General features: G+C 45.6%; 2 protein-coding genes across 2 annotated transcripts; both read left to right on the top strand.

Annotated features, from left to right (window-relative positions):
• Positions 1–7,671: 7,671 nt before the first annotated feature.
• On the top strand, positions 7,672–9,926 carry LOC109755410 (BTB/POZ and MATH domain-containing protein 2). The gene has a single exon (XM_073498679.1). The coding sequence runs from the start codon at positions 8,647–8,649 to the stop codon at positions 9,712–9,714; it is 1,068 nt and encodes a 355-aa protein (XP_073354780.1). The 5' UTR covers positions 7,672–8,646; the 3' UTR covers positions 9,715–9,926.
• An 851-nt stretch (positions 9,927–10,777) lies between these two features.
• On the top strand, positions 10,778–15,818 carry LOC109755268 (noroxomaritidine synthase 1-like). Its single transcript, XM_040390822.3, has 2 exons — positions 10,778–12,076; positions 12,174–15,818. The coding sequence occupies exon 2, from the start codon at positions 12,477–12,479 to the stop codon at positions 13,887–13,889; it is 1,413 nt and encodes a 470-aa protein (XP_040246756.1). The 5' UTR covers positions 10,778–12,076; positions 12,174–12,476; the 3' UTR covers positions 13,890–15,818.
• The last annotated feature ends 6,782 nt before the right edge of the window (positions 15,819–22,600 follow it).

The raw sequence follows: 22,600 nt of genomic DNA, 5'->3' as shown, positions 1-22,600 counted from the left end.
CGCGGGGCTGCTTGTGGCCAGGGCCGCTCGCTGCCCTACCCCGGACCCAGGACCCCGGGGTCCGGACCGGCTGCCGGCCGTTCGGTCCATCCATCTTTTTCCGTGAAGCCGGTGGAGTGACATGATGCGCGCCGGCGCACAGCCGGCTAACCGCTGATGCAGTGTATTGCATACGTTGCTGTCCATCCGAGGTTAACCTAGCTAGTTGGTGCAATCGCGTGCCAGCGAGGCGATGCGCGCACTGCCACGCAGATGAATGCCGCATGCATTTTGCATGCTAGTTCTAGTTAATTAACAACTATGGCGTCTGTGGCGCTGCCGAATGAATTGAGGCCAAGTGCTCAGAATCACCACAATCTTACCACAGACCCCATAGTTGTTTTTTTCCGAGGGATCTGTACATGTAGTTTTATTCTCTTTAGAGAACTGAATAATAATAACCACATGAAATACATGGTAAGCAACCCAAACTTATTTGCAAACAAACGGAACTGAATAATAGAGGAGGGTTATGTTTCATTTTGTGTCCATTTCATCCTTAATTTTCATGTGTTCCATCATATAGTCTCAACACAGTTAATTGGTTTTCATCTTCTCTTTCTAATCGTCAATCTGATCACTTTGGTTTTTTTTTCTTTTTTCCTCGCCTACACATAGTTTTGCTCTTATATGACTTGTTATTTGTTGGTGTTTTTTGTGTGTGTGCATTGGTGTTTGCTATGTGCATGCAGATAGGTAGGGTGTATGCTCATAGTGTTTCTACCCTCTTGATGCTTCATTTGAAAACCGAAAAAAATTCTCTTTTCAAGATGTGCCTTTTGACAAGTCATGAAGAATCCTTCTGTACGATGTTGAAAGCCGATGATTTTCAATACTATTAAGGATCAAATTTCGATGTGACCAGTCATTTTTGTTGTTTCGTGCTTTGTTATTTCCGTCTACTTAGTGAGGAAGCAAATCATCAACTGTTGTTATGCAAGTACCACTCCTCCCTCACATCTAGCAAGAAATCCTCATGGATTGCCTATCAATTCTATTTACTTATAATGCTTCGTTCATGGATAAGGGCATCATTCTACTCTTCTTTTTTGGTTTAACCGTCGACACTATGTATGTTCTTGACCTAATAACCCAATCTTATGATAACGCCATACACAAGTTGATCTGTATATGGACACACCTCCATACAACTATCTCTAACCATTGAATCCTTGTTGGTAATGTATTGTGGAATAAGGTTCCCCTGACTCTATTCCCAGCCTAGCGGCATCCTTGACGACGGCGTCAAGGATTCCGTGGTGAGATTGTGTGACATCCTGATTTAATAGGAATGATAGACTACTCATATCAATAAGGTGCACCTTCTTTTTCGACAGCCTATACAAAAGGAACCTTAAAGTTAAGCGTGCTTGGTTTGGAGTAATTTGAGTATGGTGACCAACTGAGAACTCCTCGATGCACCGAGCTGCCGGACAGAGGCACGTGGATACTGTTGGCTAGCACCCCTGTAGCCAAGGCGATGCACTAGGAGGAGGCGGTGGCGCGAGCACATCGGGGTGGGGCATGACGAAGGCGCCGCCAATGAAATAGAGGATGGTATTTCGATTAATTTTATGGTTAGAAGCGCTATACAGGAAAAAATACCCTTTGGAACGTGGTGGTAATTACACCTGGTTACGTATTTTATTTTTTAAAAATTAGGAAAAATCGAAACGTCCCAAAACTTTTTCCCAACAAACTTGAGTTGTTGTTTTTGGTGTACAAAAATATTCTGCAACAAAATATTCTCTGACAAAATTCTGACAAAATGACCAATATTCTCTCACAATAGCATGAACAGTATGGCGTATATAGCGACAAATTTGTTTTTTACATCCACAACAACATGAAAGTCATTTCTTCGCGGAAGTTTTTATACGAGTGCAACAATAAATCTACTTTGTTCATAAAAAGTTTCAGATTTTTTTTACTTTCGTACAAGTTACTAAATTATTTTTAAATTCAGGTGTAATTACACCCGAGAGCCATATGTTCCCGTCCTCGCTATACAACCCTTTTACTTCATCAAAACGGCTATGCAGGCTAGGCCGGATGTCGGGTCGGCCCACAATTTCAAATGGGGACGAAATATTTGGGCCGGCAAACATATCTACCAGGCCCGAACAAAATGGCCGGATTTCGTCTTAAATTCATTTTTTTCGGACGAAAACCAAAACTCTGCTCACGAGTGAGGACAAAGTGTGCAGGAGAGACTAGTGTTCATCGGTAGGGTCACTATAGATCCCGCTAGGTCGGTGGCTATGGCCGGGGCGTTACAGATTGTGTTGCTGCGCGCCCTTCTTGAGCGGTGGATCTAGCGTGAGGTGGTCATTTTATGGCGGCGGCAGTCGTGCCTCCTTTTTCAGAGTAGGATTCCTAAATGATGGATACAAATGTGGATGTCTTCAGATAAAAATGTGGTCTTTGACAGTGAGAGGCAGTGGCGGTGGCACAGCATCGACACATCTTGGAGGTGGAAGACCATGTGAACCCTAAGGGCTTCGTTGTAAAAAAAATCTTGTTTTTTGCGGGGTAAAAAAATTCTTCAAAGTGTGAGCTATAATTTTTAATCTATTTTAATAAAGAGCTTATGCTTTTACGCAAAACAAAAACCCTTGTTGGCTGTAATCCAATATCATAACTATGATTAGTGCTAAACACGTTTAGCGCAAAACATCAGCCAACATAATCCAGTTGATGGGCGCTGTTAAACGGATGACATGTATTAAATCTCTGCAACTCGCTTTTTTATGTTAGCATATTTGTTTTTTTTTCTATATTACCCAACGTGTTAATCTGAGGCAATGTTTGCGGGCATGTATACAGTGATTGGAGAGCAAATGCGATAGTAGTTGGAGAGCAAAGCGTGTGCTGAATCTTAGATGCTACTCTTCCGAGTACTACATATGCCACTCTTCCGAGTGCTCCACCTTGTACATGTACTAAGACTGTCAAGTAAGTAACATATCTGATATAGCAAAGTAATTAAGATGAGAGAGAGAAAGCAGTTTGGTGACTCAGGAAGAAACGATGCTAAGCACGCGTACATAGACAAAAACAACTAATTAACGAAGAAAGCTTAGCAAAAAGAAGCTAAACACCTATGCGTTGTGGAGTTCAGTTGTTACACCCTTTCATACATCTCTTTCATTTACATCTCTTTCTACTCTATATATTTAGGCTTTTTCAAAAAGAAATTGCCACATATGCCATGTGGTGTATTTTGTATACATGTGTGGTGGAATAAATGTGACCCTTCTTGCTTGAACCAAATTAAGCGTATACCATCATTGTGTTAGAAGTTTAGAACAAGAAGCAAACGACAGAATTTTGGGATCGGCCCGCCAAAGGAAATAGCCCATGCATGATACTCCCTCCGTTCCTAAATATAAGTCTTTGTAGAGATTACACTATGGACTACATACGGAGCAAAATGGATGAATCTACACACTAAAATGCATCTACATACATCCGTACGTGGTTCATAGTGGAATCTCCCCAAAGACTTATATTTAGAGAGTTTTTACGGTACCCTATACCGCTGACAGGGCAGAGAGCAGTATATTAAAATCGGACCGTTCATTTTCTGAGGGTAGGATGGACGTAGGTTTGTTGTCATGGGAACCTTAGCTATGTCGTAGGTCAGCACAGCAGATAATGGTGACCGGAAATAGATTTGTTGTCCCACGACTCCTCCACGATGTCCTTCTACCTCCTGCTCCGGTTGCTCGAGCCTGAACGGAGGCGCCCGCCGAGCGGTCGTCGTCGACCACGACCTCCGCCTCGAGCTCGTCTTCTTCGTCGCGCACCCGAGGACCACCGCTGGCATCTGCGTGCTCCCTCGCCTGTCTCCACTGCGTTCCCGGCCATCTCGTCGCGTCCATCGAGCCCGTGCCGATCTGCCGCTCATCCCGGCCTCCTTTCACGTAGTTTTCGTCCACCGTAGCGTCGTCTCACTCAAGCCGGCGCCCTGTATGCCATGGAGTGTCCCTGGAGCTCATCCCACACGCACACACCCAGGACGCAGCCATGTGCGCACCAGTTCCCGCTCCCTGCCCGCAGCAACAACCGCATCACACGCGCCACAGCCCCGCAGTGACTGCTCCTGCCTCCCGCACGCGAGCAGCCCCGCAGCCTCGTGTCGCATCTCCGCTGTTAGCGGTCAGCGCAAACCCTAGAGGGCAGGCCGTGGCAGCCAGCCGCCATGGTCTTACCTGCCCGGCACGGCCAGCCGCCTTCGCGGACGAGCTGTGTGCGCCGGGAGGCGTCGGCGTCGGTTCCAAGGTGCTCCACCTTGCCGGCCCATCCGTCCTTGGCTCCTTACCGCGGCGGTCCAGTCCCTGTAGGGCGAGACGGCGGGCCTGAAGTCGGCGACGCGGCCAATCACGGGTGAGACGGCGGTCACTTCCGAAGGGCAGGTCGACCGAGACCGAGTAGATGAGCGCAAAGCTCAGACGCGGGGCACCTGCAGGTACGGGAGAGAGCAGCGGGGCGCCTGTGGATACGAAGACAAGGAAAGACTAGTCGCGGCCTCGCAGTGGAGCAGCGGTGTCGGCGTGGCGGGTCCTCTCCAGCGCTTAGCGGCAAGAGGAAAAGGAGGGTGGAGGGACGGGAGAGAGCTGCGGGGCATTGATGGCGAGGAAGATGGCCTTGCAAGACAAACCTCCTGATTCGCCATAAAAGGCCAGGAGCACACCGGCGGCCGCTGGAACTCGCGTGGGCGCGGTCGGGAACGGCGAGGCCGGCCGGCGGGGTGGGCTGAATTTTCTTACTTTCCAAAATACCCTCGGGACTTGTATACTGGAGGAAAGGAGCGAAGCGGTGCAAAGCTATACTGCTCGCGACTCGATTGCCAAATTGGAGCAATATAGATCGATCGCTACCATTAGATTTTACAAATGGACGGTTAATATTTGTCCCCGGGTACCCTAAAAGAGCTCTATATTTAGGAACCGAGGGAGTATGATGCAGCGAAAAAGATAGCCACCAGCCTGTTGCTAGCAACTCCGTCCTGTTGCGGGTACTCGATCTCTACAGTGCAGCATCTGAACTGGAAGCTAGCTAGAGCTTGTGTCTATATATACCAGCGTTGAGATCCATCTTCCGAAATGATGCCAGCCTCGTGGCTACTACCTCGTTCTTGGAGTTAGCTTGCAGCTAGCTCATCATTCAGAAAAAAAGCTTTCAGCTAGAACCAGGACATGGAGGAGAAGAAGGATAGCCCGAAGCTTGGGAGGCTGCGCCGCGCGGTGAGGCAGCAGCAGGGGAAGCTGTACATCATCAGGAAATGCATCGCCATGCTCATCTGCGGCAGTCCCAAGTGTGTATGCTCCTACACTAGTTTAATTATGTTGCCCCCACCCCCAAATTAGTCGCTGTATTTGTGCCTCGAACTGATTATATGTAGGCATGGCACCGTACCCCTTTTAACAGGACATATTAAGTAGTACTGTAAGATATATTTTAGTTAATGCTGCCAGGAACATCCCCTATGTGCAGCCATGCAGGCATATATGGGAACATATGGTACGACAAACAATCCATGGCGTACGGGCTTTGTTTTTTCCCTTTTTTTAGAAACACTCATCCTAAATACAATTCTATATACCGGGAATGCAGCTTTTTTGTTTCATAAAAGTCTTTATCGGTTCACAAGCTAGTTTTGACTAATCCAACTCATTTACACCCAAGGAATTCATTTTTAAGGCTGGAAGTAACTTTTGATTTTGCTCATCGGCGCACTGAACTGTGAACCTTAATTCCAAATAAACTTGTGATTGTGACTTTCGATCTTTTAGCACGGCAGTGTGGTGACCTTCACAATAAAATAGGTATATGCATGAATGGTGGACTGGGAGTGCAATTATCCCACTAATCATCAAACCAATATAATGGCTGGTGCTCCAAACATAGCATAAGATCATAACACTATCCTCGACCTCTCAAGATTAGTTGAACGTGCAATAGTTAATTAACTAGGATCTTTTCATTCAAGTAAGAGTGTGTATAGATATTGGATTTTTCTCACTAGCTTAAGGTTTTGAGCGAACTGGTTGGTGGATAAAACTTGAAGATAAGCAATCGAAGTGATAGCAACGAAAGTGAGATGTGACAACGTATAGTGGTACCAGGGTAATGAGCATATATCATAGTCATTAACTAGCGACATAGAAAGAACTGTGTCCCTGCCAAAAAAAAAAAGAACTGTATGGTAGTAAAAGCTAGCTGCATATGAAGTGGTAGCTACACTTGATGGCAGACCAATCATATCATAGGAATAAAGAGCTGAGTTGACAGGAACAATAACCCGATCTATCACGTGGAAACTTGTCTGGCCCAACAAATGATGTAAAGGTTACGGATGGGGCAAAAAAAAAACTTATGTGGAGCTACACATGTTTGTGCAACTGCCACTGCATGATGTATGCAAACTTTAATACTCGTATTATTGATCATATTCTTCTTTGTGTGAGTTGCAGGTCAGGGGTGAAGAAGACAGAGAGTGAAGACTAGCTAGCCACCCTCTTGGTGGTCGAACCCTCGAACCTGTTTCTCGGTTGTTGGGTAGAAACTCCGATGTTGCATATTTGCAGGAGTTGTGGAAGAAGAGCTAGCATGACCACAAGATAAAATTAATTAATCCGGCCTGATATATACATCATGTCTCCCTTCACTTAAGACCTCTTCCAGTGTAAGTATCATGTAATACGACCTAAGTAAAAACGATGATGTGGTGTATTTGCATTCCAGTCAAGGATAAGACAGAAGATTCAAGTATGATAGCACAACAAGAAATGTTAGTAGATTTTATCCACAACTTTGTATTGGGGTTCTACAAATAAATAAATGAAGCTTGTATTGGGGTTCTACAAATAAATAAATGAAGCCATGATATGATACTATTGTATGATATGTGGATGTACTAACTAAAGTAGTATAAAGCAATATGATACTAGATAATATGCATTGTGAGTGGCCCAAAACGTGCATGCATATATAATTTTGAGGAAAAGAGTAAATCAAATACTCATAAACATCCTTGTGATGAAGGCCGAGGAGCTCGGTGAAGGCTCGGCGCTACCACGGCGTCGTGATGCGCTGTTCATCCAAGTGAATGAGGCTTTTCTGGTTGGTGCAGATTAGGAACTCGCCCATCTGATACACGAGCGCCAATGGTCGACAGCCATGAGCCAGACACTCCTTCTCATGCAAAGGCCCTGGCTGCACGGTCCCCGTTTTTGACTGAGATCATGGCTCCGATCCCTTTGTCGATTGCGTTGGTCTCGAGGACGAGAGTCTTGAAGAATTTCGACAAAGCGAGAACTGGAGCCTCAACGAGTACCTTCTTCAAGGCATGGAAGGAGGCCTCAGATTCAGAGGTCCACATGTATCTTGTGTGCTTCTTCAGGAGATCCATCTCCGGCCTAATAATGTCATATCCCTGCATGAAGTTTCCGTAGTAACCGGCAACTGATTATAAAAGGAAAATATTTTGTACAACCTTTTATAAAAGAAAAATGTTTTGTATAGCTTCCTACCATTTTTATATTTCTTTACAGAGGGAGTATATATTCTAAAAAAAAGAGAACTATTTGTTTGAGAATCTAAAAGAACTATACGAATACTTTCTCGAAGAAACTGTAGGTATTCAGCCCATGACAAAACAGTCGCGTGGGAGGGCACGAAACTGCAGGCGGCGGCGGCGAGGGGGAGGAGACGCGTGGTCGCGTGGAGGCCCACCTGATCGACGGCCGCTCGCAACGGCGGCGCGCCGAATCACCTCGTCGGCCAGCTGAACTTCCTCGACTGCACCATCGACGCCCTCTCCTCCGTCCGCTCCAAGAGCCACCAGGTCTGCTCTCACCTGCCCACCAGGTGCTTGTGTTTATTACTGTATGTCCCCATAGCATCCTAGCTCGAGCAGCCACCTGGTGACCACCTGACCACTCACTGGCTGAGCGCGAGAGCCCTTTCTCGCGCTTGCTTGGCCTCGGCCCCTACTGGTTTTCCTTGGCTTCGTGGTACTGGTACGGGGTACTATGATATGCAAGAAGGTAGACTAGCAGTACTATGATATGCAAGAAAAACCGGCCGATTCGGCAGGTTTTTCCTGGTCCGGTGGTGAGATGGTTTGTGGAGCTGAAGAAACCGCCAGGGTCGCCGGTTCCCCTTTTCTTCTGCTAGTCTCGTCCGGTTATTTAATCTATGATCTGCACACGATGATAAACTAGCCTAACAATGGGCTTGTGGAAATCACTGGTACCAAGTGTTTCGCTTACCCATATGTCATCATGTTATTACTTCCTTCGCATGAATCATTCCATGACCTACTTTCTTTGATTAGGTCTGTTTTAACTGTTTTTGCTTCTCGTGCCACTCCCAAGTTAGCGCCGCAGATTGCTTGGCAGTAGGAATTATGTGTTGAGGCAGATTGCTGCTAAAAGTATTGGTCAGTACTCAGTGGATTGGGGCTGTGCCAACAGTGGATGCTTGTTGAACGTGAAAGCCATGTTTGCTGAAGGCTAAACGTCTTCCTGTGCACACATTGAGTATATATGCACGTACAAGAGCATTCAGGTTAGAGCAACACCCATAACTTCCGTTTCCATGGCCAACAACTTCACTTCTTCAGTTAACAAGCCCATTACCGAGACCTCCTCGAGATGCCTGACAGAGTCCATCAGCACCGCCCACAACTTTGAGGTGACTAGCTACTCTCTGCTCCAGGGTATGGGTGCCGGCAAGTTCATTAGCACGAACACATTCAGTGTCAGCGGCTACGGCTGGAACATCAGAATATATCCTGATGGATTGAAGGAGGGTACAGATGCCTACATGTCGGCCTTCTTGTGTTTCTGCAGTGGGACTACAGATGCAAAGGTGAAGTTCACTTTTAGTTTATTGGAGAAAGATAGAAAAGTTAATAAGCTAGAAAGCGCGACAAATACCTTTACGCCAGTAGGTGGTACTTGGGGCTGGGAGAACTTTATTGCGAACAACAAACTTAAGGAACTGCTATCTTGCAATGACGACTGCTTCACAATCAGATGTGTTTTGACGGTCTTCAAAGAGCCTGGCATAGAAGATAGCACAGTCATAGTCCCAGTTCCGCAGTCGGATCTGCACACACACTTTGCAAACATGTTGAAGGATGGAGAAGGCATGGATGTGACATTCAGTGTCCGTGATCAACTCTTCGATGCACACAGATGCATGTTAGCTGCGCGATCGTCTGTCTTCAAGGCCGAGCTCTTTGGTGAAATGAAAGAGACCACCATGAAACACGTCAAGATTGATGACATGGAGCCTTCCATCTTTGAGGCACTTCTTCACTTCATATACACGGATACTCTGCCAAGCAACTGTGAGGTTGATCAGAATGTGGCATTGCAGCACTTGTTGGTTGCCGCAGACCGGTATGGACTGGACAGGCTAAAGGCTATTTGTGAAGGGAAACTATGCGAGAGAATTGATGTGCAAACAGTTGCAACCACCCTTGCTTTAGCGGAGCAGCACGGCACCTTGCAACTCAAGAATGCTTGTCTCAGATACCTTTCTTCACAGGGTGTGCTTCAAGCTGTCAAGGAGACTGATGAATTCAAGCACCTCATAACAAGCTGCCCATCAATTATGGTGGACATTTTAGACATAGTCGCCCCACCTTCAGTAGTATGAGCAGTCTGGCTGAGTATTTAGTAGTATCCGACTTGTCCGACTTCAAGCTGTCAAGTGTGAAGATCTAGTACTAGTACTCTACTATCGATTTTTATCATCTGTCCAGTGTATCCACTGTAAGACTGAACTTTCTCTTCGGGAATGTGTGCTCTGTGGTCTGACTTATTGGCACTGAAAATTCTACTACTAGTAATTAATTTTGTTGACTGTAACTATGGCTTATTGGCACTGAAAATCTACTGTACTAAATAATTTTCTTGACTGTAACTATGGCAGGCCTTAGGCCAGCCTGAACACTAACCAAAAACAGTTACAAGGTGCACAGAACTACAAGAGGCTAATGTGCTACTTCTGTATAGAGAGGGCCAAAAGCCAGATGCTGATGTTATTGAGCCTGTTACCGAAAAAGGCTTTCGCCCCGCTTTATATATAAAGCATCGACCAACAACAACCCGGTACAAACACACGCCACCATAACACACGCACACACCCAAGGCAAGATACATAAGCGCTGAGCGCAGCAACACCACCCCAAGCACTACAAGAGCAGCCGGGTCCTCGGCCGGCACTACAAGAGCAGCCTGTTACAGAGTGTTGTTGGTGTGGCGGAGTTGCTTGAACATCTGATTACCCCGTTGAGGTATGGATGCCATTTCTCCCGTGTTTGACAGATGCTAGGTTGGGGGTCTCTTCCATTGTGTTTGACAGATGATGCTTGTGTATGGATGCCATTTCTGCCGTGTTCTCGGCTTTCAACCTTAGTTGTTGTTTGCTTGGTTATTATCTTCGGAAGATCTGTCATGTTTGTACTCGTGGTGTTTTTCGGGGTGCTTCTCCAGTGTTCCTGCTCTTGGCCTGAATAAAAAAGCCGTGTAATGTGTGTATGTTTCTTACTTGCAGTTGATACCCAAAAAGGAAAAACTAAGATGGACCTTGGTCCTTAATCGCAGCAGCCCACTGAGCTTCTCGTCAAAGGCCCATCCATCTACACGGCCCTGCAGCAACCACATTAGCGGAGTAGCCCACCATCGATGAACCCAACAACCCTCTCTGTTTCAGATGAGTCAAACACCCGAGCAGCAGAACCGGACGCCGCGGCGCGCCACCCGGATGGCGCGAAACTCAAGCTGACGGCGGCTTGTGGTAGCGTGGGGCTGGCCTCGTCGACGTCCGGCCGGTGAACTGCGCCCACGGCATGGCCGGCTGGCGACCCCTCCTTCGTCCGCTGGATTGGAAGCGCCACCAGGTCGGTCAACTTCTGCCTGCCTCCTTGCACGCCAGGTGCTTGTGTTTATTCCCATCCGTTCATAGCTGGACTAGAAACCCAGTGACCATTGACTGACAGAGCGCCAACGGACCCTCACGCTTGCTCGGCTCCGCCGTGTTCCATGAGTACTCGTCCGTGCTTCCTCAAGTTGCCATTCCAAGTTTAGCGTGTTAGTGCATCACAACATCAAGTTGCCATTCCAAGCTTAGCACATCGGCATTGCCATGCTCATCCCGACGCGAAGGCGTACTAGACGCCGGATGACGTTACGCTCACATGGTCGTGGGATCGCAGTACTGCCCAAATATAAGAATGTATGTAACTACTATTGCAATGTAGCTCTATCTGAAAACAGAGCGTTCAGTGATGCCAAGTTTGGGGATTCTCTGCATCAGATAGTTGTGCTGAGCTTTTGCGCAAAACTGTTGGCAGTCACCTACTAACCATGGTTTTTCTTCTTCATCTATAAACCGTTATAGATGCATAACGTATATCCTGGCCTCTGGTAAGTGCTCAGGTATGCATGTACATGCATTTGTGTGTATCTATCGGGCCTTAAAAGATAGCCTCAACTCAAATTCTGCTTGAATATTTTCAATTTACTGATGGCTGGATCCGCTCCTTGATCTAGCAGGATATATGGACATAGCTACCTACCTGATTCAAATCACTACTTTGCTTCCTCTGCCGGGGGTTGAAGTTGGGATTCTGCAGTCGATGGGACCAACATCCATTTTTGCCTTTTTGGTTTTGAGTTTTTTGCAATGGAATTGGAAACGATGATAGCTTTGCTTTTTGTTTATTTTTATAGTGTAGTCATCGGTTTTATTCATTTACTCTACTTATTATCTAGTGAAATCCAAATAATGGTATCAGGTTTGGTGCATATATGTCAGGCCGGCCCTCATCCACAGGCCAGGGATGAACATGGTTTTTCCAGGCCGTGAGCTTCAGAGTTGAGCTGGATGCCCGCCCAGTGCACGAGTCTCCTGAACACGATGAGCATGCCATGGTCTGTCGTCTGTTCCAGCAACAACATTCATACGTTGTTGTTGTCCACTACTCCAGTGCAGCAGCAGCCCAAAAACAATGAAGGTACCATACGTGTGACGATTTTAAATACCTTGTTCATATCACATCAATTAATTGAGGTATATACTTACAAGTTTTATACTATTTCATGACGATACAGAACGCATGATATTCATGCACAGAACGCATGCTGTATCGTGCATCAGAACGCCTGTGGTACCAATGGACTCAGACCAAGGGAACAACTTGTCTATATATAAATGAAGCCATCGCCATGTCCATTGCACCTTACAGCATCCAAGTAAGTAGTCCTCCCTACACCACACTAGCTAGTGATAATTATGTCACTCATCTCCACAGCACTTGTGCTACTTGTTCCCCTAGGCCTTTACTTGTACCTGCTGCGGTCTAGTCGTAGAGATCAAATAACCCAGCAGCAGCAGTGTTCCCCACAAAATGGCCAATGCTAGGCATGCTCCCTTCTCTCTTGGCCAACATGTACAACTTCCATGAGTACAGTTATTTGGTCCTCGCCGGATCAGGCCTCAACTTCAATGGGGACGGCCCTCCTGGGGCCGGGATGCGGTTCTTCATCACCTGCGACCCTGCCAACATTCAGCACATCTTCACGACCAACTACCACAACTTTCCCAAGGGCGCGGAATTCGCTGCCATCTTCGACATCATGGCAGGTGGCCTCTTCACTATCGACGGCGAGCTGTGGCATCGGCGCCGCGTGAAATTTGTGGGCGTGATCAGCAGCCCGTGGTTTACTGACCGTGTGGCAGCTCATTGCCGTGACAAGGTGAAGGACCACCTCCTCCCATTGCTTGCCCGCATGGCGAGTACCGGCACTTCATTCGACATGCAAGAATTAATGGTGAGGTTAATGTTTGACATGACCGCCACGGCAGTCTTTGGCGTGGACCCTGGCTTCTTGTCCTTGGACATGCCTCCCATTGATGCCTCCATTGCCATGGACACGGTCATGGAGGTGGGATTTCTACGGCACACCATGCCGGCCTCTTTGTGGAAGGCAATGAGGTGGCTAAATATTGGTCCTGAGAGAAAGCTCCATGAAGCGAAGAAAGTGCTCCACAGGTTTGTTGTGGATACAATTGAGAGGAGGAAGACCACCAGAGAAAATGTTGGCCACGATGAGGATGAAGAGGTTGTGGGTGATATTTTATCTTCCTACATCAATGACCCAGACTTCGCCGACGATGACTTGCTCCGTGCGACACTCATTAACTTCATGATCGCTGGGAGGGACACAATCGGCACGACCCTGCCATGGATATTCTATAACCTCGCCCAGAACCCTAACATCGTGTCAATCATCCGTAATGAACTCTCACCAATTGCATCGCACAAAGTAGCCCACGGTATGGGCACAATGGTCTTTGAGCCGGAGGAGACCAAATCTCTGGTCTATCTGAGAGCCACCTTGTACGAGACTCTCAGGCTATACCCACCAGCGCATATGGAGCGCAAGACAGTGGTTACCGATGATATCATGCCAAGTGGCCATGAGGTGCAGGCCGGTGATGCCATCTTTATCTCTCTTTACTCCATGGGAAGAATGGAGAGCTTGTGGGGTAAAGACTGCCTCGACTTTAACCCAAACAGATGGCTCTTGGAGGGTAGCAACAAGCTCAAGAATGTACCGTCTCGCAAGTTCCTGGCCTTCAACTCGGGTCCGAGGGTGTGCATGGGCAAGGAAATCGCGGTTATGCAGATGAAGACCATCGCCGCCGCAGTCATGTGGAACTTTGATGTGGAGCTGGTGGAAGGCCAGAGCATCCAGCCCAAGCTATCTTGTTTACTGCAAATGAAAAATGGGCTCATAGTGAAGCTGAAGAAACGAGAAGCGTAATACTATGCTCTCTTGTCTTAAAATGGGGGTGTGTGGTGCGTGTCTGTGTGTCCATATACTTTGTTTTTTGCTTTTATGTGGGACAACTTTATTCACAGCAACAAGTGGTTTTTTTTAATAAAAGATTACCTGAGAAATCAGTTATCGCTTGGACGTTGCAAATGTTCTCAGAAACCATGTAGAAAACATACCGGAACATCGTGACAATAATGTAAGATTATCTAAGGTAAAGATCAGAAAATTAGCAATTCAGTACATATATAATATATTTATGGTATTGAATGGATATGTCCATGGCCGAGACAATGCCCTCCTTTTTGAAAATATATACTTGTTGTAGCAAGCTGAACTGTTTGTTTTTCTTGCCGAGAGCACATATACGTGATTTTTTTTTCAACCCATGCCTCTCTCTATATTATATTATTATTTTCATTAGCTTTTATTTTTTATATACATTTATCTTTACTCTTTATCTTTACCTAATAATAAACAGCTATCGCTTTTGCCCGTCCGTCATTAAAATTACCCCCGAAGTTGACACAAATTACCCACTATGTCATCCATAAGTGAAAAAAGTTTCATTTGCTACATGGGCCTTTTCTTTGGTTTGTACAAAGTGTGGCCCTAATGAAACACAATCATAGAGCTATCCTTCGGCCAAATCGTTACTCCACCACCCGGAAGACCAGAGTTCGACCCCATCCCCGTCCCTTTTTCTTTTTCACTTTTTCCTGTAAATTCAAATGCTTTTTAAAATATTCATATTTTTCAAATCCTAACTCCAAATCTGACATGTTATATATGAAAATCACTTAAAAATGTGTAGATTTCAAATATGCTATTATCTTGCATGTTACTAATTTCTAGAATAAAGTTTATGGTGCAACCTTAATTAATACCTTATCTGACATGTTATATATGAAAATCGCTTAGAAAAATGTTTAGATTTCAAATATGCTATTATCTTGCATGTTACTAATTTCTAGAATAAAGTTTATGGTGCAACCTTAATTAATACCTTCTCTATATTGCGTATTTTGGAAATGCCTATTACATATATTTCCTATCCCATTTAACTTGAGTAGATATGATAGTTTGATGCTCTCACAAAATTTATTATTGACACTATATCGGATGTTGATTCCTACTAGTTACCATATGCTAAAGGTTACAATATGTACATAGTCAACCTATTTTCCATCGTGCATAATAACCAACCAATATATGATGATGTACACTAAATTGTTGATATGAGCTTTATGTAAACAAGTGGCTTAATGTTGATGTCCATATTTTTTTGAAATTGTGCCTATAAATATTTATGAAAGCACCATGAGTACACTTTAAAAATCATGCAATCATTACGTTTTTACGCAACATCATTTATCATGTTGTTTGTTGTGTGGAGATTTCAAGGGTTGATATCGTCCAGTGTGTATAAGGGGTGTTTTTTTTCTCCCGTTGCAACGCATGGGCATATTTGCAAAATATTACCCACCAATGCCCAAAATCACTAATTAAGAAGTACTCGTTGCAAAGAACACTCCGCCTTCCCGGGTCACGACAAGTGGCGCACATGCAGCACGCCACTTGGGAGATTTCCCTTTTTTCGTAGAGCCGTTTATTCAAAACGTTTTATCTCTTAAACCGTGCGTCCAAATCTCAAACCGTTTTCACCATTGGATTCGTCGCGTCGAGATCTTCAAAACTAGATCCCATGTTGATAGGTTTTGACGAACTTTTTTTTCACGAAAAAAAACGGACGAAAAAACCAAACCGGGAGCATGGTTTTTTCCCTTTCCGAAAGAGGCACGCCCATGCCTCTCGCGAAATCACAACCGTGCCTCTCGCAGAAGCAAAACCGTGACTCTCGTGGAAGAAAAAAAAAACAGAAAACGCGTTTTTTCCTTTCCGAAAGAGGCACGCCCGTGACTCTCGCGAAAGCACAACTGCGCCTCTGGTAAAAGCAAAACTGTGACTCTCGCGAAAGAAAATAAAACAGAAAACGTGTATTTTTTTCCCTTTCCGAGAGGCACGGCCGTGACTCTCGCGAAAGCACAACCGTGCCTCTCGAGGAAGTAAAACCGTGACTCTCGCGAAAGAAAAAAAACAGAAACACGTTTTTTTTCATTTCCAAAAGGCACGGCCGTGACTCTCGCTAAAGCACAATCGTGCCTCTCGCGGAAGAAAACCGTGACTTTTCACGAAAGAAAAGAAAAAGAAACGCGTTTTTTCGCGCAATTTTTTTTTAAAAAAAAATGTTTGTGGTCGAAAAGCTAAGGAAGACCGGGGAAAACTAAAACATCGAAAAAAACCCGGAAAAACCCGTTTAAAAGGCTGAAAACGCGTGCAGAAAAAACGTTCTACAGGGAATCCCCCGACTGGGCCAGCCCATGCAGTACAGACCTCCTATACTGCACTTCGCGGGCAGGAGAAGACGCAGCGCGGCCGTTGGGGCCGGCCCATGTGCGGGCGTCCTATTTTTTAATTTCATTTTTTATTTTTATTTTTCTGTTCCCTTTTTTCTACTTTAAATAATTTGGGGCTGCAAAAAAATTCTGCCATTTAAAAAAACTGAGAATTTTGAAATAAAATGTTTGTAAAGTCAAAAATTTACTCGGGGTTTATAAAAAAGTTCACATATTGAAAACAAATGTTTGCAACTTTGAAAACAATTTTCGTTAAATCATTAAAAGGTTGTGTATTAAAAAAATTAATGAAATTGAACAAAATGTTTGTGAATTCAAAAAATGTTCATGGATTTGAAAAAATGTGCTAGATATTCAAAAACAGTTCGTGAATTACAAAAGAGTTCATTGATTCATAAAGTGTTTGCAAATTCAAAAAATGTCCATGCATTTCAAACAATGTTCGTGAATTTCAAAAAAATCCACCAATTTTGAAAAAAAAATGTTCGTTTATTCTCGAATTGTTCGCCGATTCAAAAGAAAATGCTTAAATAATCACAATTTAGTAAAATATTTGCAAATATTAAAACAAAGTTCATGATTTTTAGTAATATTTCCAAATTTGAAAAAATGTTCACGAATGATTGAAGGTACGTAGTTAAACAGTAACGCTTCTGATTTTTTATGACTATATACCCGCGTGAATTTTGAAGAATTTGCAGGGGCGTAGATCGGAATATTGTATGATGTTTTTAAAAAAACATTTCTTAAAATTCAGAAAAATTCTTTGAATTACCAACTTTTTTACCATGATAATATTTTTTTCGAAAATGTGAACATTGCTTCAATTTGTGAAAAATTAAGAAAGGGAACATTTTTTTGCATTTGTGAACAAAATTTTAAACTCATGCAATGAGATGTGAACAAAATGTGGTCATAGGCGTTGGAGATTATGAAAAAAATATTCTCTCATTGCAACGCACTGGCCTTTTGCTAGTCTAATCCTAAAATACTTTTATTATCTATATCATCAATACATTTGCAAATCTCGCGCACCAAATGCAATTGACAACTGCATGAGGATGTTTTGGTGTCATATATAAGGATTTTTTTACTGACTAGTTCATTGCTTGTGCTTTGCACATGGTGGGAGGGGCATACATAACTAGTGGTTCAACCAGTCTTCGACATACATATTCAACTATTGGTTTAACGCCGGTCTTGTCTAACATATATCTTTAAGATCCTCATGGTGACACAATAGTGTACAAATAACTTTCAATGTAGACCATTTGATTACCTCAATCCGATGGTCAAGAGGTGGCAAATCTGAGTGTTGTTGATCATTTGATTTCATATCCATGACATCAGATTTTGCCACATGTACTATCTATAAGTTTCCAATAATTAAAAACTTAGTACACACTTGTAATTGTCATATAGTATAATATCTTTACACACTTCTCATTTAATCTAGAATCTTCCATGCATTATCTTGGTCCATTAGTTTTTCTCTCTTGAATAGAAGTGTTTTCATTTATGAGATTACTTGTAAATTTTTCTTCAAGGTGGAAGGCTTGTGATCAACCACTTCTTAAAGTCAAAGTCCATGTATCTTTTTTAGAGAATTTCAACCAAATGTCGCAACACTATCTTTGCATATTCATGAAATTTTATCCTTCAGATCCCTACATATTGTGTGTTATATACACGAGCACTGTGCAGCTATGGTTTTCTTTTTCTAATTAGTTCAACTTAGTAACAAATTTGTATCTTGAGCTTTATGCATATGTAATAGAGAAAATATATACTTTTCGTCTCTCAACTCTTCAGTGAGTTTATTTTTCATCCCTCAACTCTAAATCTAGACAGAGTGCATCCCAAACTTACGAAACCGGACAAAATATGTCCCTTCTCTTGGCGGACTCGATCTGGGTGCTGACTAGGTGCGGTTTTACCAGTCCACGCTAACATGGCAAGATGACCCCACAGAACAGGTGGCCCACTCCTCTCTCTCTCTCTCTCTCTCTCTCTCTCTCTCTCTCTCTCTCTCTCTCTCTCGCGTGCGCGCGCATGTTCTCCCCACTCTCCCTCTAAAACCCTAGTTCTTGCGGCGGTGGTGCGGCGATTCATCGTAGGCGCCGGGAGTTGAGTGGCGACCGGTCATTGGAGGCGCGGCGGCGGTTCACCGGACTTGTGCATGTACGCACGGGCTCGGAGAAGCAAGATAGAGGTGCTCAGCGGCAGGCGCACTGACCTGGAAAGTTCACAACTTCCCCAACTTCACTGGTGGTACTTCATGTACATTAGATGTCAATTAGGCTGTCAAAATTCAGAATCATTGGTTGTCCTCGGCGCGCGGGAGGGGGTGGGGGACATGCTTGCCTCATCATCAGAACCCATGGGTTGCGTGTGCATCGCGTCCATGGTGCGCTGCCGCATCAGATAGCTGCACGACAGAGAGAAAATGAGGCAGATTTGTGAGAAGTATGCACTAGGTGCGCAGATGCGTCAGATCCCAAATCTTAGCTACCGCTGACGAGCCTCTGGTGCATCTGCCGCCTGCTGTCCTTGCCCGTCGTCGCCGCTTGAGACAGGGGGAGTGGTGAGAACGTGTGTGTGTGTGAGAGAGAGAGAGAGCGAGAGAGAGAGGGAGAGGGAGTGGGCCGCCTGTTTTGTGGGTCAAAACCGCGCCTAGTCTGCACCCAGACCGGGTCCGCCGAGAGAAGGGACAAATTTTGTCTCGTTTCGTAAGTTTGGGATGCACTATGTCCAGTATTAGAGTTGAGGGACGAAAAATAGACTCAACGAAGAGTTGAGGGACGAAAAGTATACTTTTCTCTATGTAATATGTAAGTGTTAAATGTTTGTCAACATTGTGTTGTAATGATATATCACAACTTACATGCAAAGCACGTTCAACTCACTATTACTTTAAAGTTGCTAATGATGGTGCCCTCAGTGGCACCACTGTGCCATGAAAATTCACATTTGCTTAGATTTGTCGACTTTCGCTTCTGCTGGCTCGTTCAGATCCAACGATAGTCGGTCAATGGCACAGGCGTGCAGCTTCTATCTTCGATCTTCCTCTTCCTCCTCCTCCCGCGAGACACATGTGCCGGCCATGTTAGCATCCCTTTCCAGGCTAGCGAGACATAAGGACCCAATCCAATCCGGAAAGGAATCCACGAAAAAAAGACAAGAAAGCAAAAACTTTAGAATGACGAAACACAAGAGCATTCATCATGTTGCTCTGTTGCATCTGCTTGAACTTGTCATTTGTGCTCTGCGCGGTCTCCAGCCATCTTCAATAACCTACCGAGTGATTGATAGTGGTGACTTGTTTGAGAAGTTGTCAGAATCATCTACATAGTAAATGCCACTACTATTTAGGAACAGGTCTTCTTTTCTTTGTTCACTTCTCTGCTGACAAAAAAGAAGTTTAGAATATTTGATATCCAGATCAATTGGGGAACAAGATAAGCTTCGGTAACCCACAAATAACTTGGCGCATACTTGTGCATGTACGCACGGGCTCGGAGAAGCAAGATAGAGGTGCTCGGCGGCAGGCGCACTGACCTGGAAAGTTCACAATTTCCCCAACTCCACTGGTGGTACTTGATGTAGATTAGATGTCAATTGGGCTGTCAAAATTCAGAATCATTGGTTGTCCTCGGCGCGCGGGAGGGGGGTGGGGGACACGCTCGCCTCATCATCAGAACCCATGGGTTGCGTGTGCATCGCGTCCACGGTGCTCTGACGCATCAGATAGCTGCACGACAGAGAGAAAATGAGGGGGATTTGTGAGAAGTATGCACTAGGTGCGCAGCTGAGTCGGATCCCTAACCTCAGCTACCGCCGACGAGCCTCTGGTGCATATACCGCCTGCTATCCTTGCCCGTCGTCGCCGCTTGAGACAGGGGGAGTGGTGAGAACGCGTGTGTGTGTGAGAGAGAAAGAGAGGGAGAGGGAGTGGGCCGCCTGTTTTGTGGGGTCGTCTTACCACGTTGCCATGGACTGGTCAAAACCGCGCCTAGTCTGCACCCAGACCGGGTCCGCCGAGAGAAGGGATAGATTTTGTCTCGTTTCGTAAGTTTGGGATGCACTATGTGTTGGGAATCGTAGCATAATTTAAAATTTTCCTACGCTCACCAAGATGCATCTATGGAGTCTACTAGCAACGAGGGGAAGGGAGTGCATCTACATACCCTTGTAGATCACGAGCGGAAGCATTCCAATGAACGTGGATGACGGAGTCGTACTCGCCGTGATCCAAATCACCGATGACCGAGTGCCGTACGGACGGCACCTCCGCGTTCAACACACGTACAGTGCAGCGACGTCTCCTCCTTATTGATCCAGCAAGGGGGGAGGAGAGGTTGATGGAGATCCAACAGCACGACGGCGTGGTGGTGGATGTAGCGGGTCTCCGGCAGGGCTTCGCCAAGCTTCTGCGAGAGAGAGAGAGATGTTGCCGGGGAGGAGGGAGGCGCCCAAGGCTGTTGTGTGCTGCCCTCCCTCCCCCCCCCCCTTTATATAGGCCCCTGGGGGGTGCGCTAGCCCCAAGAGATGGGATCTCAAGGGGGGCGGCGGCCAAGTGGGGGGGAAGGGGTGCCTTTCCCCCCAAGGCAAGGGGGAAGCTCCCCCCTAGGGTTCCCAACCCTAGGCGCATGGGGGGAGGCCCAAGGGGGGCGCCCCAGCCCACTAAGGGCTGGTTCCCTTCCACTTTCAGCCCACGGGGCCCTCCGGGATAGGTGGCCCCACCCGGTGGACCCCCGGGACCCTTCCGGTGGTCCCGGTACAATACCGGTAACCCCCGAAACTTTCCCGGTGGCCGAAACTTGACTTCCTATATATAATTCTTCACCTCCGGACCATTCCGGAACCTCTCGTGACGTCCGGGATCTCATCTGGGACTCCAAACAACTTTCGGGTTTCCGCATACATATATCTCTACAACCCTAGCATCACCGGACCTTAAGTGTGTAGACCCTACGGGTTCGGGAGACATGCATACATGACCGAGACGCCTCTCCGGTCAATAACCAACAGCGGGATCTGGATACCCATGTTGGCTCCCACATGTTCCACGATGATCTCATCGGATGAACCACGGTGTCGAGGATTCAATCAATCCGTATGCAATTCCCTTTGTCAATCGGTATGTTACTTGCCCGAGATTCGATCGTCGGTATCCCAATACCTTGTTCAATCTCGTTACCGGCAAGTCTCTTTACTCGTACCGCAATGCATGATCCCGTGACTAACGCCTTAGTCACATTGAGCTCATTATGATGATGCATTACCGAGTGGGCCCAGAGATACCTCTCCGTCACACGGAGTGACAAATCCCAGTCTCGATCCGTGCCAACCCAACAGACACTTTCGGAGATACCCGTAATGCACCTTTATAGTCACCCAGTTACGTTGTGACGTTTGGCACACCCAAAGCACTCCTACGGTATCCGGGAGTTGCACGATCTCATGGTCTAAGGAAAAGATACTTGACATCGGAAAAGCTCTAGCAAGCGAAACTACACGATCTTTTATGCTATGCTTAAGTTGGGTCTTGTCCATCACATCATTCTCCTAATGATGTGATCCCGTTATCAATGACATCCAATGTCCATAGTCAGGAAACCATGACTATCTGTTGATCAACGAGCTAGTCAACTAGAGGCTTACTAGGGACAGGTTGTGGTCTATGTATTCACACATGTATTACGATTTCCGGATAATACAATTATAGCATGAATAATAGACAATTACCATGAACAAAGAAATATAATAATAACCATTTATTATTGCCTCTAGGGCATATTTCCAACAGTCTCCCACTTGCACTAGAGTCAATAATCTAGTTACATTGTGATGAATCGAACACCCATTGCGTCCTGGTGTTGATCATGTTTTGCCCTAGGGAGAGGTTTAGTCAACGGATCTGCTACATTCAGGTCCGTGTGTACTTTAGAAATATCTATGTCTCCATTTTGAACACTTTCACGAATGGAGTTGAAGCGACGCTTGATATGCCTGGTCTTCCTGTGAAACCTGGGCTCCTTCGCAAGGGCAATAGCTCCAGTGTTGTCACAGAAGAGAGTCATTGGGCCCGACGCATTGGGAATCACCCCTAGGTCGGTAATGAACTCCTTCATCCAGACTGCTTCCTGTGCTGCCTCCGAGGCTGCCATGTACTCCGCTTCACATGTAGATCCCGCCACGACGCTTTGCTTGCAACTGCACCAGCTTACTGCTCCTCCATTCAAAATATACACGTATCCGGTCTGTGACTTCGAGTCATCC

The sequence above is a fragment of the Aegilops tauschii genome, chromosome 5 (assembly GCF_002575655.3).
Source record: "Aegilops tauschii subsp. strangulata cultivar AL8/78 chromosome 5, Aet v6.0, whole genome shotgun sequence".
In the NCBI taxonomy this organism is placed as follows: domain Eukaryota; kingdom Viridiplantae; phylum Streptophyta; class Magnoliopsida; order Poales; family Poaceae; genus Aegilops; species Aegilops tauschii.
Note: the sequence above shows the minus strand (reverse complement) of the source record. Positions and strands in the feature narration are given on the sequence as shown.

Coding starts and splice junctions, on each gene's coding strand:
- LOC109755410 (XM_073498679.1), top strand. CDS start 8,647: ATGGCCAACAACTTCACTTCTTCAGTTAACAAGCCCATTACCGAGACC.
- LOC109755268 (XM_040390822.3), top strand. CDS start 12,477: ATGCTAGGCATGCTCCCTTCTCTCTTGGCCAACATGTACAACTTCCAT.